Source organism: Lynx canadensis, chromosome A2 (genome assembly GCF_007474595.2).
Source record: "Lynx canadensis isolate LIC74 chromosome A2, mLynCan4.pri.v2, whole genome shotgun sequence".
Lineage (NCBI taxonomy): Eukaryota > Metazoa > Chordata > Mammalia > Carnivora > Felidae > Lynx > Lynx canadensis.
Genome location: NC_044304.2, coordinates 21031038 through 21048003, shown reverse-complemented (window position 1 = coordinate 21048003; position 16966 = coordinate 21031038). Strand labels below are relative to the sequence as shown.

The 16966-nt window shown below is 39.2% G+C and overlaps 1 protein-coding gene across 20 annotated transcripts in view; it reads left to right on the top strand.

The window, feature by feature from the left end:
• The window catches only part of PBRM1 (polybromo 1), a 116733-nt gene that overhangs the window by 47834 nt on the left and 51933 nt on the right, over positions 1 to 16966 (top strand). For 13 of the 20 annotated variants that reach the window (XM_030306967.1, XM_032592248.1, XM_032592252.1 and 10 more), the window contains 5 exons: positions 235 to 332; positions 2460 to 2504; positions 9436 to 9712; positions 11841 to 11946; positions 16288 to 16930. In XM_030306967.1, coding sequence (XP_030162827.1) covers positions 235 to 332; positions 2460 to 2504; positions 9436 to 9712; positions 11841 to 11946; positions 16288 to 16930 — 1169 coding nt within the window. The remainder of the gene's footprint in view (positions 1 to 234; positions 333 to 2459; positions 2505 to 9435; positions 9713 to 11840; positions 11947 to 16287; positions 16931 to 16966) is intronic. The other 7 variants (XM_032592267.1, XM_030306986.2, XM_030306976.2 and 4 more) reach the window with 1 other exon arrangement.

Genomic DNA, 16966 nt, shown 5'->3' with positions numbered 1-16966 from the left:
ATTTTAGTTATTGTTGATTCCTCAACCCTCTGGATCTGTTTTTTTAACCTACTTTTCTGTCAAGCAGGCTTTTGTTGATTGGGTTATTGAAAATCTTTACGGACTCTAATTTTGTGCATCCTCCATGCGGTTGTGTTTTTCTAAAAGAATCTGCTATGTCTAGCTTATTAATAATCATATATTCTAGGAGTGTTCAGCACGTGAGCTTGACTCCTGGGATCTGCTCTGTTTCAGGCAAAGAAAAAGGAGCTTGCCAGGAGGGACGACATTGAGGATGGAGACAGCATGATCTCTTCGGCCACCTCTGACGCTGGTAGCGCGAAAAGAAAAAGGTACACACTCTTCTCACAGCTGGAGACACCTCCGTTTCTATTATTTTGTTTTTGAGAAATGCAGAAAAATGTGTTTTTAAGCGATCAGGTATGAATTTTCTTATAAGCTTTAATTATCTAATAACACATCTTCTGTTAGAATTCATTTGTAAATTGTATGATTAGCACTTTTGTTGGTGCAAGTACCGTACTGGTGTTAGATGATCAAGATGAAAAATGGTGACTACTTAACGTAGCTTGGAAGAACGTGTTCCTCTTTTTGCTGTCCGGGTTATTTTGTTTAACGTGGCATTTCACGAGTGCCACTTAAATGTGATTTAGGTAATTTCTACATGGTGAATTGCAAAACATTCAGTACTATCACTGCAGTGAAGTAAGTCACTGATACTCTTACATCCTTGTTTTTCCTTATGAATCTGATCTTTATTTGCCATTTTAAGGATGTCAGATTGTAAACTACCAAGTCATAACTTCTTGTAGATCATACAATGCTAAGCCAGATGTTTGCTTTTCTCCTCTTTCTAATCTCTCTCTGAACTTCCCTAACCCTTCCTTTCTCTCACGGGTTGTATGGAAGGGCACCTCACTGTGAGATTCTGAAGCTGGACTCCATAAAAAGACATACAGGAACATCTCTTCTATCTACGCCTCCCACACAGAGTTTCTCTGGCTTGATCTTTGTGGAACACCATATTCTCCCTCAGCCTTAACTGTTTCACCATCTCTGTAGCAGCAGTCACTCCAGGGAGGACACCTTAAACAAGAAATAAGCTAATCACTAATAGTGGGGACAGGTTCAAAGTTGAATAAATAAGTTACTAGTAACTGTTGACACTGTTCTGTTCATGCACTAATAGATCCACTAAGATCAGAGGATTAAAGAAGTGGCTTACAAAAGAGAAGCTGTCCTGTCTTTTCCTCTTATAAATAGCATTTGGGAAAAATGTTTTAGCTTTGAAAATAACTGCTGTGCTATGCCATGGGAATTAAATTGATTGGTGTGCCCTGAGATGTGAGTCTCCTCCATTGCTGGCCTGTGAATTTCATCCTTCCAAGTTCTTAATTCCTTGTTATACCAGGGACAACGGAGGAAAAATGTGAAACCAGATCAGAGACATCAAATCAAGAACATCTTTGAGTATAATTATATAACTCTACTACAGCATCACCTGTGTTTTCCAGATCAGTCACCCATCAAAGATAAAAACTTCTAAGGCAAAAGAAGGTAATGGAGGCAAAAGTGATGGTACAGTTAGTGCCAACACTGAATGAAAAGAGAGATCTTAAACTAGTTGAGTGTTAAAAAAGCAGTTCCGAAGAAGCCTTAGCCCAGGCCAGAAACTTAAAAGTACCTATCTCTCTCTGTCACTTGTAGTTTGTGGGACAACCCAAGTACATCAAAAGAAAGTTATTACTCTAAAACCTCCCATTAAGAACAAAACTAAGAATTATGTTGTTGAAATCATAAAAATCCCACTTCAGACAAAAAGTCTCCATGAGCAGGTTTCCTAGGAAGTGTTTTGAATAATGAGGTGAAAAACACAAGAGCAAACATAAATCAAAGCTCAGGCAGTAAAAGAACATACCTGGTTTTGAAATCTAGGCATGAGCGGCCATTGAGAAGTTGAGAGAAGCAAGTCCTATACTCTGAACTGTGTGGCAAAGGAAGAAACATAATGAGCCTTTAGAAGGTAGCTAGTTATAAGAGGTTTTGCTGATGAGAAATAGACTTTTTCCAGAATTCAGGCAAACGTAGCTGCCTAATAGGTTAAGTTCAGCTTGTCCACAGAAGTCAGGGCCAGGTTTTCCAAGTACCATTCGACTTGATGACTCCTGAATATTGTGTATGACTCGATCTTTGCCTTTTTTTTTTTTTAATATTGCAGAGTATGAGAACAATTAATGTATGTTTTCTTCATTCTGGGAGTGCATTCTTCTCCCCCACCCCTTTGCCCAAAAATCTACCTGCTGTCTTCCAGGTTAAAATATTCCAAGTATTCTTAATATCTTTTATCCTTTGGATTGAAGAATCTTCTTTTTTCGCAACCTTATTTGGTTTATACATGATCCTCCGATGTTGCTTGTTTTGTTTCTCTTCACATGTAATGTTTGTTTCTGCTTTCCCAGGAACACTCTTGACAGTGAGATGTTGGGTCTCAGGAGGCTCTCCAGGTGTGCAGTCCTTTTTTATGCATAAACATATTTTTAAAAGTATAACTTCTGTAGCATGGTCAGAAGGTGAAAAGTGAAGACTTAAGCATGTGAAATGACAGTTTATTTTTGGGAGCCAGTTTATTTTATGAATAAAGCAAGCAGTATTGTTTGGAAGTATAGTTGGTAAAATCAATTCAGAATTAGTTAGCCTAGGTAGTTCAGAAGCCTTAATTTGTTGCCAGCTTTGCCAGGGGCAGCAAGCCCCCTCACCAGTCGTTGTGGTTTTGCTTGTGCAGCAGAAGGCTGAGGCCGGGAATACGGTGGCATCGCCAGGGTCCAGAGGCTGGCGGATGCTGATTCCCTTTCAGGATGTCTTTTACAGATTGAGGGGTGGTGGAAGGATCAAAATCAATGTTGACATTCCAAGTGATGTCAGCCTGTATTGGCGCTTGTGCGTTGGGTTAGTGCTTCTCGAGCATGAATACATCTCCTCAGTCTCTGATCTTGCCCATGTTTTGTTTCTTTGATAGCATCCATTCTTTTGCATGTCACTTATGATTTTGAAAACAGCCTGCAAGTTGCCATGTTATAGTCTCAGTGATCATTGTGTGGTGCTTTTATTTTTACCTTAGCCTTCTGGCATTCATGGAGTGTCAATTGCTTGCAGAACACCAGACTCTGCTCTTACAGGCCATAAAGGAAAATGGTTAGGCATCATCTCTACCTGCCGGGAACTTACTGGCCAGAAGAGGCAGGTTGAAAACAAATGAAATTATGTGGAAGCAATGTAAGAAAATAATTGCACAAGGTACACTGTTGTGTAGTACTATAGAACTACATGCATGATTGCCCAGATAGCTCCAGGAAGTATGATTTCCCTATCGTGCTTAAGAAAAGGTTTCTTAGATCACAAATTTAAGGAAAAGACCACGGGTTGTATTTCTTTTATATCGTTCATAGTGTATGCCGCTAGCTCTGGGTAGTAGTAGAAATAGAAACGTGGGACATCATGAAGTAGTATCATACTCCTGAGCTCTAGAACTTAACCGCCCAAGTTCAAATCCTAGTTATTTCTAATTAGCTTTGTGATCTGAACCTCGCCTCAATTTTCTCATCTGAAAAGGGAATTGATAACTATACCTACATAAGATTGTTGTGAGGACCTGAGTGGTTAATGTGTTTGAAGCCCTTAGAACTGGGCCTAGATGCAGTTAGTACTCTGATTGTAACTCTGATTATTTCCTGGGAGTAGTTCCTATGACATTAAGACTCGGTAGATTTCATTTTGTGTTTAGTCCAATGTGTAGTCTGGGAAACTCATTAGAAAAGGTTTGTTATTTATTAAAAGGTTTTACTTATTAAAAGGTTTTATTCCTTAAAGGCTTAAAGATGCAGTGAATGTAGCGAGCCTTATAAAGGAGAGAACCTTTGGGTTTACTTAGCTTAACAGCAGACACCACTGAAACTCTAGGACCAGGTTGTTAAATGCTGGTAGACCTGGACGCCTATGAGGGTAGAGAGGCTCTTGGTAAGTGCTGACTTTTAGGAAAGGGAGCAACATCATACATTTTTCTTTGTTTGTTTTAACATTTATTTATTATTGAGAGACAGAGAGACACAGAGTGTGAGCAGGGGGGAGGGGGAGAAAGAGAGGGAGACACAGAATCTGAAGCAGGCTCCAGGCTCTGAGCTGTCAGCACAGAGCCCAACACAGGGCTCAGACTCACAGACTGCAAGATCGTGACCTGAGCTGAAGTCGGTCGCCTAACCAACTGAGCCACCCAGGTGCCCTGGGAGCCACATCATAAAAGCAGCCTGGTCTCAGTTCTCATTGGTCACTTTATGACGTTAGGTATTTGCTTGATTTCTTTAATCCTCCAGTTTTCCATCGGCAAAGTTGGGATTGTAAGTGTACCCCCGGTTCTTAGAGTTTGAGAATTAAATGAGATTGCACATGTAGTGCTCATTAGCACAGTCCCTGGCACATGGAAGAAATGTTAACTGTAACTATAAATGGGAATTTTGTGTTTATATGCAAATGTGAATACATATAAAAAATAACAGCTTCAGAGGAAGAGTAATTGTTAAGGACATTTGAGAAAGTGGTCAGCCTCAGAGTATGAGGGTGAGGACTAACACTGTGGCATGAAAAATTGAAAGGCAAGATCAGACCCAGAAGGGCTGTGGAGGCCCTCTAAAACTTGGTGATAAACTAAGAGAAGCAAAAAGTGACAGTGATTACAGTGTTTGAGACTGGCTGGGAGTCAGGAGGATGTGGTAGTGGTAGCCCTGGAAAATCAGATTCAGAACAGAGCCTTTTCTAGCTTCTAATCTTTGTGCAAATTAGAAAAGGCACCCATTTCTCAAGACACTTTCATTTGTTAGAAAATTGCTATAATAGAATGATTTTGTTAGCACAGACCCCTTTATGGCCCATCCCTTATAAAATTTTAGAACTGCATATTTATTACAACAGTGTCTGTTATCTGAATTGGCATCCCCTTAAGTGTGGCACCTGTAAGTGCACAATGATAAACAGCCCTGGATTTGAACTCCCTTGAGATATAGTTTACTTTAGTATGTTCAAAGGTGCTGATTAAAAAAAGAAGAATGAGTATGCCAGTTACAAGGTCCGAGATTTATGTGCCTTTCCCAAAATGGGGAGGAGTAAACAAACTATTTACAGTTGGTGGTCTGAGAGAGGAGGACAGGTAAGACGCATGGAAGCGTTCTAAGAAGAATCTGAAAAACAAAGTAACATTGAAAACAGTGAACAGAAGGGCAGCCAGGTGGCTCAGTCTGTTGAGCGTCCGACTTCAGCTCAGGTCATGATCTCACAGTTGGTAAGGTCAAGCCCTGCATCGGGCTCTGTGCTGACAGCTCAGAGCCTGGAGCCTGCTTCGGATTCTGTGTCCCCTCCTCTCCCTCCGCCATCCCTGCTTGCATTCATCTTTCCATCTCTCAAAAATGAATAAACGCTAAAAAAGAAAGAAAGAAAGAAAGAGAGAGAGAGAGAGAAAGAAAGAGAAAAAGAAAGAAAGAAAGAGAAAAAGAAAGAAAGAAAGAAAAGAAAAGAAAGAAAGAAAAGAAAAAAGAAAAGAAAAGAAAAGAAAGAAAACTGAACAGAAAGTACCAGTTAGGGGAATATGGTATCTGTTTTTTGTAATGTAGAGTTTACTGCTTTCAGAAAGTACTTGAAGTTACTTCCAAGAGTCATGGATATAATAAAGTTCAGCATCCATATTGGAAAGAGATAAAGTAAATACACCAGCCACCCAAGCTAAAACAGTTGCTATAGAGAGAATGAAATTTAGCTCTTTAGTTTTTTCTGGCAGCCAGATTAAAACTAATGAACCAGTAGTTCTCAGTCACAAAAGCAATATAAGGATCCAGGAAAATGTCAGCAAAGTAACAAAACTGAGTTTGTTCAGACAAGGTTATAAGTGGCCCTGATAACAAAAGTTTTGCTTGCCTTTGAGGATAGAAACCAGTTACACATCACTCTCTTAAAGAGTGAATGATACAAATGGGAAAAAGATACTATTGGTAATAAAAGTCCTAAAACAGTACATTTCAATTATTAGAGCACTGTCTTAAATAAACTCAGATTTCCCATTTTGAATTATATATTTTTTTACATGTTTGGTTTTTTGGGTTTTTTTTGAGAGAGAGAGAACACAAGCAGGGGAGGGGCGGGGGTGGGGGGCACAGAATCCGAAGCAGGCTCCAGGCACTGAGCTGTCAGCACAGAGCCCGAAGCAGGGCTCCAACTCATGAACCGTGAGATCATGACCTGAGTCGAAGTGAGATGCCTAACCAGCTGAGCTACCCAGGTGCCCCAGATTTCATATTTTGGATATGTCCCATATAAGGCTGCCTAGTGTCAGAGTTATCCCACTCGTCCATCTTTTACTTTGTTGACCCTTTTTCTAAAATCCAGTTAAAAGCTTTCCCTCCTCTTCAAAAAGCTCATGAAATTCTGCCCTAGATCCACTGTCAGAGTATTTGTAGCTTCATATAGAAAAGTCCAGTGGTAATTGGGAGTAGTGTACTAGAACTAGGAAGGGAAGAGAGCTTACCTGGACTAAGTAAGACACCTTGAATTGTTATGTATGGTATTCCTGGAATGAGGAGTGATTTCATTTTGAGTTGATGATTGAAGAGATTTTTTAAGCTTGGGTTCAAAATGGGATTTCTGTGGATGGAACTGAAAGTATCATGCTAAGTGAATTAAGTCAGTCAGAGAAAGACAGATACTGTATGTTTTCACTCATGTGGATCTTGAGAAACTTAACAGAAGACCGTGGGGGAGGGGAATGGAAAAAATAGTTACAAGCAGAAAGGGAGGGAAGCAAACCATAAGAGACTCTGAAATACAGAGAACAGACTGAGGGATGGATGATGGGAGTTGGGGAGAGGGGAAAATGGGTGATGGGCATTGAGGAGGGCGCTTGCTGGGATGAGCACTGGGTGTTGTATGTAAGCGATGAACAATGGGAATCTACCCCCAAAACCAACAGCACACTGTATACACTGTGTGTTAGCCAAGTTGATAATAAATTATATTTTTTAAAAAAAGAAAGAAAACAATCAATTCTGGAAAACAAACAGAAAAACCAAAATGGGATTTCTGAGTCTTCATTTTGAAGTTCTGCCCCTCTACCCACAAGTGAGACCCAAAGAAACCATAAGTATCTTTTGTAGTTCTAACATAGATTTCCTGGGTATCAAATTGAGATTCTGAAATTTTTCTTTAGAGGCTTCTGTCATCTGTGTTCTAATCTCTGCCCAGATGTGGAGCTCTGTGGTTTTGGAGCTCTGTCCCAGGTTCCCTTTCCATTATCCACTTGCTAGAGTCCTGGACTAAGAGGACTCTTGGCTCTCCCCAGATGTCTCTTCAAGGAAATAATTCCCACTGGATGAAACTTCTAACATATCTAACAGTCATTTACCTGATGCAGAGACACAAAAGTACTAAGAGGGGAAAACAGCAGAAATGGTCCCGGGGCCATTCAGGATTACCCAAGGGAAATGAGCAGTCTGAGTGAAGGCAAAGGAAACAGGTTCTTTTTCCCTTCCTAACTAACCACTTCCACACTGTCTTAGCTCCATGATGCTTGGAAGATAGGCATTTTTGACATTTTATTATTTATTTTTATTTTCCCATTTCTGACACATTTAAGTTTATTTATTTTGAGAGAGACAGAGACAGCATGAGTGGGGTTGGGGCAGAGAGAGAGAGAAAGAGAGAGAGAATCCCAAGCAGGCTCCATGCTGCCAGCGCAGAGCCCAATGCAGGGCTTGAATCCACGAAACTGTAAGAGAACATGACCTGAGCCAAACCAAGGTGACTGAGCTACCCAGGCGCCCTCATTTCTGACACATTTTAAAAGCTTGACTTAAAGGTGGATATTTCTTTTCTTGTCTATTAATTATTCTGTATTAGGTTTTGTTTCTTTTTTAAAAAACATATTTTGAACTTGGGAGAGAAAATATCTGGCCTTTGGCCTCATCGTGACACAGTAGAGTGAGTCACTGAACCAGGAGACCCATTTGGCCACATAGTTTTCTTCAGAAATATACTTCCTTCCATTTATAAGACAGGAAACAGATAAAAAATATTTACCTCTAAGTACTACATTATACCACCTTATAAGCATTTGTTGAATAGAAATTAAGTCATAAATCATTTCATTTTATTACCTACCTGAGTATTCATCTTGAGACTGCTGGTTTGAGCTTTGGTAGAATTTATCAGTGTCCTGAAAACATACACATAGTGGGCCGGAAATCATGCTGGAAAATCATCTCTTCTAATAATTCACTGGACCACTCGCCTTGGGCAAGTCATTTAGCCTCTCTGAGCCAGTTTCCTCAACAGTTAAGAGACAGACTATCTGTTCTCTTGGGCTCCTTTTTAACTCAGGTTCTAACCTGTGGCCCCTTGACTTTGTTCCACACTACACATATTTGTGGCTTAGTTTCACATCTCACAGGGAGAATTTGGAGAACAAGACAAGGACTCACATTCAAGATGAAAATTTTCTCAAGAGCTCAGGTGAACCACTGAGCATTTATTCCTTAGGCTAGATTGGGATTTTGGAGTAACGCTGACAGAGCTGGAGGGAGCAGGGACTGACCTAGACAGGATAAATGCAGGAGAGACCTGTATGCATTGTAGAGACTCTAGTCTTGCAGGTAGCCTCCCTTTGTTTTCTGGTAATCAGGATATGCAGGTACTCAGAGTGGTTGTCTTAAGAGATGGGACATTCTCTGTGTGTGTGTTTGGTTTTGGTGTTTTTTAAAAAAAATTTTTTTTTAATGTTTGTTTATTTCTGAGACAGAGACAGAGCATGAGTAGGGGAGGGGCAGAGAGCGAGGGAGACACAGAATCGGAAGCAGGCTCCAGGCTCTGAGCTGTCAACACAAGAACCCAACACAGGGCTCGAACTCACAAACCGTGAGATCATGACCTGAGCCAAAGTTGGTCACTCAACCGACTGAGCCACCCAGGCTCCCCAGGTTTTGGTGTTTTGAAGTGAGACTGTTAGTAACAGCAGGGAATCAGTAGTTTTATTCCACTTTTGCTGTGTTCTTAAAAACAAAAAGTATATTTCAACTGATAATAGAGTTTCATTGTCTTTGGATGTTAGAGAAGGCTTTTTTTTAAGCATTGCATTTCATAAATATTTTAAACAGGTTTGTCTGGTGTTCATTGGCTGCTCCTACTAGAGTCACAGTTTTAATTTTAACTATTTGGAAATTCTCCTAATAGTTGCTTATAGCTTCCAGCATGTTTACTGTGTTTGTGGCATATGTAATCCGTAAATTATGATCATTATAAAGCACCTTCCCACAAGTTTAGTTTGTTTCATTTCATGTTCATCCCTGTATAAAGAAAACTGAACCTCTTCTCATTTCTCCCCTTTTCTACCTCCCGCCTCAACAGTAAAAAGAACATAAGAAAGCAGCGAATGAAAATCTTATTCAATGTTGTTCTTGAAGCTCGTGAGCCAGGTTCAGGCAGAAGACTTTGTGATCTATTTATGGTTAAACCATCCAAAAAGGACTATCCTGATTATTATAAAATCATATTGGAGCCAATGGACTTGAAAATAATTGAACATAACATCCGCAATGACAAATACGCAGGGGAAGAGGGAATGATAGAAGACATGAAGCTGATGTTCCGGAATGCCAGGCATTACAACGAGGAGGGCTCCCAGGTAAAAAATGTGTAGGAATCCTGCAGGAGGCACGTTTTCTTTTGGGTGCTGGTAGAGTAATGCATCTTGAGAGACCAGATCTAGAAGCCTCACTCAGGTTACTCTTCTCAATGAGTAGCTTAATACTTTGTCTTTTCTTAATTGTTTAAAATGGGAGACAGTACACTGTATAGGTTAAAAGTTTATACTATGTAGTTTGACATCCCAAATTTGAATTCTGCTCTTCCAAAGCCCATGTAAGTAACTTATCTTCTCTGAGCTTCATTTTCCTCACCTGTGCAGTAGAGATAATAATAGTACTTCCAACAGGGTTATCATAGGATTTAAATGAGAGAATATACACAGAGCATGTAGCATGGTGCCTGGTGTTCAAATAAGCATTCAAATGAAAACCAGTGACATTAAAATCTTTCCTCATTATTAACTACCCTCAATAACATACTTCTCCAGGGAGAGTCCACAAAATGGTATGGTCATATAAGAATTAAGATATATTCATAAATGTACCTCTAAATCATTGATTTTGTTATGAAGCATCTTGATTTTCAGTTCTTTATCAGTATAACTAGGATATATTCTTTTGTTTTTTTATTTCATATTCTTTATTTTTTGTTGAAATTTAATTGACCTATACCATTATATTAGTTTCAAGTGTGCAACATAATGCTTTTGTATTTGTGTATATTGCCATGTGATTATAGTAAACCTCATTAACATCTGCAATCATGCATAGTTACAAAATTTTTTTTCTTGTGGTGAAAACTTTTAGATCTACTCTCTTAGCAGCTTTCAGATATGCACTACAGTTTTAATAACTAGTCACCATGCTGTACACTATATCTTATTTTCTAACTAGAAGTTTGTGCTTTTGACCCCCTTCATCCATTCCACCTATCCCCATCCCCTCTCTCTGCGAACCACTGATCTGTTCTGTATGAGCTTGGGTTTTTGGTTTGTTTGTTTGTTTGTTTAGAATCTACACATATGTGAGATGATATGGTGTTTGTCTTTCTCTGTCTGACTTATTTCAACTAGCATAATGCCATCAGAGTTCATCCACATTGTCACAAAGGACAAGATTTCATTTTTTTTTTTATGGCTGAATAATACTCTCCCCCACTCCCTCTCCCTCCCCGTGCATGCGTGCGCACGCACGTGTGTTTTCTTTATCCATTCATCTATTGATGGACACTTACTTTGCTTCCATACCTTGGTTATGGTGAATAATGCACTGAACATGGGTGAGAGTGCATATACTTTTCGAATTTCCTTTGTCTACATTAAATCTCCCAGAAATAAAATAACTTTAAAATCATGTATTTCTTTTCTTTTGCTCTTACAAAATAAACTAGGCATTGAGGGTACTTGTGATCAAACCCCCTATCATAGGGGTTTACACTCTTCCTTAGTATCATTGGCGAATTTGCCACTTGTCTGCTACTGATTGAGAAAAAGGCCACCCTTAAGAAAAGTAGCCAAAGAAGAGAGAGCATTTATTCCTTCAGCCCCTCTGCTGTGGTTGCGGTCAGGGGAGCCTCTGTGGAGAGAGTCGGGGATATAGCTGTTGGGGTGTGGCCATTAGGTGAATAACCTTGTTCTTGGCTACATATTACCACCCTTGGCTCAGTCTTCAGAGAGCAGTCCCAAGCAGGGATTGTTGCTTTTCACAGATCAGAGTCTACATTGTGAATTCAGACTGATATTAAATGCCATTTAACAATATTTGAGCTATTACTGTCTATCAGATATTTTTCAGTTTTAATTCCCATTGAGCTAAGTCAGCTACCTTGAGGGTCCAGTGGGAGAGAGATTTATGAAAAAAGCAACACACGTAAATATGTTTCAGAAGTTCTGTAAAAACTTGCAGTGATTCTACTGCAATAGTTCTGAAACTGTAGCATGCATGTCTGCATATTAGAATCACCTGGAAAGCTTAAACAACAAACCATTTGAGGCTGAGGCCCACCCCTCAAAGATGCGATTTTGTTACTCTGTAGTGATCTCAAGCTTTATTTCTTTAGTTCTCATCTATGCTAACCTGTGTCTTTAAAACTTCTTTATAGATGCATGTTATACTTCAATAGAACATTTTTTAGAAAATAATTTTAAATATATTTATGGAATATAGGTGTACAACGATGCGCACATCCTGGAAAAGTTACTCAAGGATAAAAGGAAAGAGCTGGGCCCACTGCCTGATGATGATGACGTGGCTTCTCCCAAACTCAAGCTGAGTAAGGCAGCCTCACACTTTGTTTTTCAGTTTAGTCTGTCAAGGATAGTACTGATTCACTGAGATAATACTTAATTTATTGGTGAATATGTTTGGACTGACACTTCCAGCATGGAGTTTTTTCTCTTTCCCTCAAGTACTCTCTTCTATATTTTAAGTAGTTAAAATGTGAAAAGCATGTGGGGAATAGTATATAATGTCAGAGGTTTTGTTAACTTTCTTAAATGCTGTGGACACTTTGTAAAATTTAAATGGTAAGAATAGATACTTTTCCCACATATTATGCCTGCAAGAGTGTAGTGGCAGATTTGGTATTTTATATGTTTGCTTGTTTGCTGATTACTGGAATTAAAAGTGAATCCCAGCAGCAGATCCTACATAGAATTCAAAGTATTAGATGCTCAGCCACTGCACTTGTCTTTTGAGTTGGTTTGTGGATGGTGATTTTATTAAAACTGTGAGGGAAGGAGGGGCTCCTGGGTGGCTCAGTCGGTTAAGCATCTGACTTCCACTCAGGTCATGATCTCACTGTCCATGAGTTTGAGTCCCGCATCGGTCTCTGTGCTGACAGCTCAGAACCTGGAGCCTGCTTCAGATTCTGTGTCTCCCTCTCTCTCTGCCCCTTCCCCGTGCTTGCTCGCTGTCTCTCTCTCTCTCTCTCCCAAAGTTAAATAAATGTTAAAGAAATTCAAAGCAAAACAAAAAAACTGAGGGCAGAAAAGACAACAAAAGCAGTTAATAGCATTGGGCTAAACAAGAGGTTTCTGCCTTATTTACAGTATGTAAGTAAAATAAATACCAAGCCTATGATAATGGTGTTGTCAAATATTCTTTGGAAGTATATTTGCTGAAAGGGGAAAAACAAACAGACCTTGCTTTTTTATATGAAATTACTATAAATGAAGTATTATAGTAGTTTTGAGTATGACTTACTGCTAAGTGGTGATTCCTTCATGTTAAGGGATATATCTTTTTATGGAATTGTAAAAGCATGCAGAAGTTTTGCAGAAATGAAAACCTTTGTTTTGCTTTTTAGGGACACAGTGCCTTATAAAAATAGAATTCATTCTAGGGAGCATCTGACTAGCTCAGTGGAGCATGCAACTCTTGATCTTGGGGGCATGTGTTCAAGCCCCAGATTGGGTATAGAGATTACTTCTAAAAATTAATTTAAGGGGCACCTGGGTGGCTCAGTCAATTAAGTGTCTAACTCTTGATTTTGGCTCAGGTCGTGATTTCACAGCTCAGATCAAGCGTCATATTGGGCTCTACACTGACAGAGCAGAGTCTGCTTGGGATTATCTCTCTCCCTCTCTTTCTGCCCCTCCCCCCTCTAAATAAATAAATAAACAAATAACCCAAATAAATAAGTAAATAAAATTTTTAAGAAGGGTTTTTAAAAAATCGAAATAATTCCATAAGTTGAGTTAGGAAACGGTAGATAATTCAGCAGTAACTAAATATACATATATTTTTTAAAGCTCAGGGAAAAGAAATTTTAATGTTGATTTCCTTTTCATTTCTGTTTTGTATTATGAAAAATTTCAAACATCTACAGATATGAAGAGTAGTACTGTTACTCAGCATTTATCAAGGTTGTGCCTTACTTATCTCCTATATCCACTGTTCTCTCTGTGTTTTTTGTTCTAAATTATTTTAAAGGAAATTCAGGCATGTCACTTCATTTTTACATAATTCAGTACGTACCTCTAATATTTGCAGGTATTTTCTTAAATATCCATAAAATCATTGCTACTAACAAAACCATTTCTTGGTTTCACCTAATACCTGACAAATTTCCAAATTTTACTGATTGTCTCAAAATGTATTTTTACAGTTGGTTTCTTCAAATCAGGACTTAATTAAGTTCTTTATGTTCTATTTAATCATTATGCCCTCTGGCCTAACCTAGAGCAAACCCCTCCCTTTATTTTTTTTATGGTCAAGCCATTGACTCTTCAAAAACCAGACCACTTTTTTTTTAATCTTTTTAATGTTTTTATTTATTTTTGAGAGAGAGAGAGAGAGAGAGAGGAAGAGAGAGACCGAGCATGAGTGGGGGAGGAGCAGAGAGAGTGAGAGACACAGAACCCGAAGCAGGCTCCAGGCTCTGAACTGTCAGCACAGAGCCCAACACAGGGCTCGAACCCACCATGAGATCATGACCTGAGCTGAAGTCGGATGCTTAACCAACTGAGCCACCCAGGTGCCCTCCTAGATCACTTTCTTGTACACTTCATGTTCTGGATTAATCAGTTCACTTCTTTGTGATATCAGCTAACTTTTTCCTCTTTATTCCTCTCATTTCTTAAAAACATTTACTCCGGAGGCTTGATTAGATTAAGTTTCAGTTCAGCAAGGATGCTTCGTAATAGGCTTTCTATACATACATTACATCACAGGTTGAAGCAGTGTCTGGTTGAGGTAGAATCTAAATAAGGTCCATATACTGCATTTGATTGATACTTCTAATCCATAAATTCTCCTCTCTTCTTTCTTTTTTTTTTTTTTGCCTTGCAGTTTATTTGTTGAAGAAACTGGGATTTTACTGTAGCTTCCCATAGTCTGGGTTTTGCTAATTGCGTTCCTTTGCTATAGTTTAACATGTTTTAGTGTGCTTGGCATTTCCTTTAAATTGGCAATTGGAGCAAGAGGCTTGATTAGATTTGATCTTCGTCCCCTCCTTTTGGTACAGAAACCAACTTCAGAGGTGGTATATGGGCTTTCATTGGGTGACCCTGTAACAGCTGGTTGTTTCTCCCATGTGTTAACAGCTATTGATGCTGACTACCTTAATTCATTAAAGAGGTATAAAATAGCAATAGTGTGATTTTATCATTCCTTGCTCATTTACCAACTGGAATACTTCTGTATAGAGAAACTATGCCTCATCCAGAATTTGGTTACCCAGTGCTAGTTTTTTGTTCATCTTGTTTTGGTTTGGTTTGGTTTTTTGTTTTGAAAGGATAAAAGGTGCCCCCCTCCCCCCTTGGCTTACTAGTTTTCAGAATAATGCATTGATTTACCAACATCCTCCAACATTTACCCAGCTCATTTGTTCAGTTTTATATATCATTAAGAACTACTAAATTTAGACATGTTGCTGGGTTTTAACCCATTGAAGTTGCCTTTATTGATGCTCCTGTTGTCCCAGGCTGGCTGCCGTGTTCTTTTGACATGACCATAGTAAGGAGGCATTGATAGATTCTTTACTATCTCATGTTTCAAGACACACAAGGTTCATCTTATGCCAACGGTGCATCTGCCATTTGCTGAAGAGTTACTGGTGTCAGTATTTGAAATCCCTATTTCAAAATTATAGTCAAAACCCCATGGGATTATACTGATACTGGATTGGTCATTGTTTCTAAGATTTTCAGTGGACAGAGATAAGAAATTTTGTGTGTGTTTGTTTTATATTTAAAGATAAAATACATCAAGGGGCGCCTGGGTGGCTCAGTCGGTTGAGCGTCCGACTTCAGCTCAGGTCATGATCTCACAGTTCGTGAGTTTGAGCCCCGCATCGTGCTCTGTGCTGACAGCTTGGAGCCTGGAGCCTGCTTCAGATTCTGTGTCTCCCTCTCTCTGCCCCGTTCCCGCTCATGCTCTGTCTCTCTCTGTCTCTCAAAGATGAATAAATGTTAAAAAAAATTTTTTTAAATAAAAATAAAGATAAAATACATCATAAGTTCATACTGATGCTCTTAACTGAGCTTTATGGCTGTAAGGTTTTTATGCAGTGTTCTCTGTTTTAACATCTGTATCTTTTTTCCTACTGTGATAAAAATCTCAGTTCTCAAGGGTACTACAGGTGATGGAATTAGAATGCCACATAGCTATTCATTTGCTTTATTCTACCTTATTCACAACTATCTCAACATGGTAGTGCTTACTCTCTCACTAAAAAATGATTACTGAAAACAGTTTAAATTTTTTTCCAGTTTTTTTGTTGTCCCTAGGATATACATTAAACTGTGTTTTGGGGCGCCTGGGTGGCACAGTCGGTTAAGCGTCCGACTTCAGCCAGGTCACGATCTCGCGGTCCGTGAGTTCGAGCCCCGCGTCAGGCTCTGGGCTGATGGCTCAGAGCCTGGAGCCTGTTTCCGATTCTGTGTCTCCCTCTCTCTCTGCCCCACCCCCGTTCATGCTCTGTCTCTCTCTGTCCCAAAAATAAATAAAAACGTTGAAAAACAAAAATTAAAAAAAAAAACAAACAAAAAAAACTGTGTTTTACGAATCGTTTGGAGTAGTCCCTTTGTTATGGTTATGCTTTACCAACTGTATACAAATTTGGGTTCATTTTTTTCATTTTACCCATTTAACATTAAATCTCTTCCTTTAGGTAGGAAGAGTGGAATTTCTCCTAAAAAATCAAAATACATGACTCCAATGCAGCAGAAACTAAATGAAGTCTATGAAGCTGTAAAGAACTATACTGATAAGAGGGGTCGCCGCCTCAGTGCCATATTTCTGAGGCTTCCCTCTAGATCTGAGCTGCCTGACTACTACCTGACCATTAAAAAGCCCATGGACATGGAAAAAATTCGAAGTCACATGATGGCCAATAAATACCAAGATATAGACTCCATGGTTGAGGACTTCGTCATGATGTTTAACAATGCGTGTACATACAATGAGCCTGAGTCTTTGATCTACAAAGATGCTCTTGTCCTGCACAAAGTCCTGCTTGAAACTCGGAGAGACCTGGAGGGAGATGAGGACTCTCATGTCCCAAATGTGACCTTGCTGATTCAAGAGCTTATCCACAATCTTTTTGTGTCAGTCATGAGTCATCAGGATGATGAGGGAAGATGCTACAGTGATTCCTTAGCAGAAATTCCTGCTGTGGATCCCAACTTTCCAAACAAACCTCCTCTTACTTTTGACATAATTAGAAAGAATGTTGAAAATAATCGCTACCGGCGGCTTGATTTATTTCAAGAGCATATGTTTGAAGTCTTGGAAAGGGCAAGAAGGATGAATCGGTAGGTTTTCAAAGCTATTTCTTTTTGAGAAGGTGT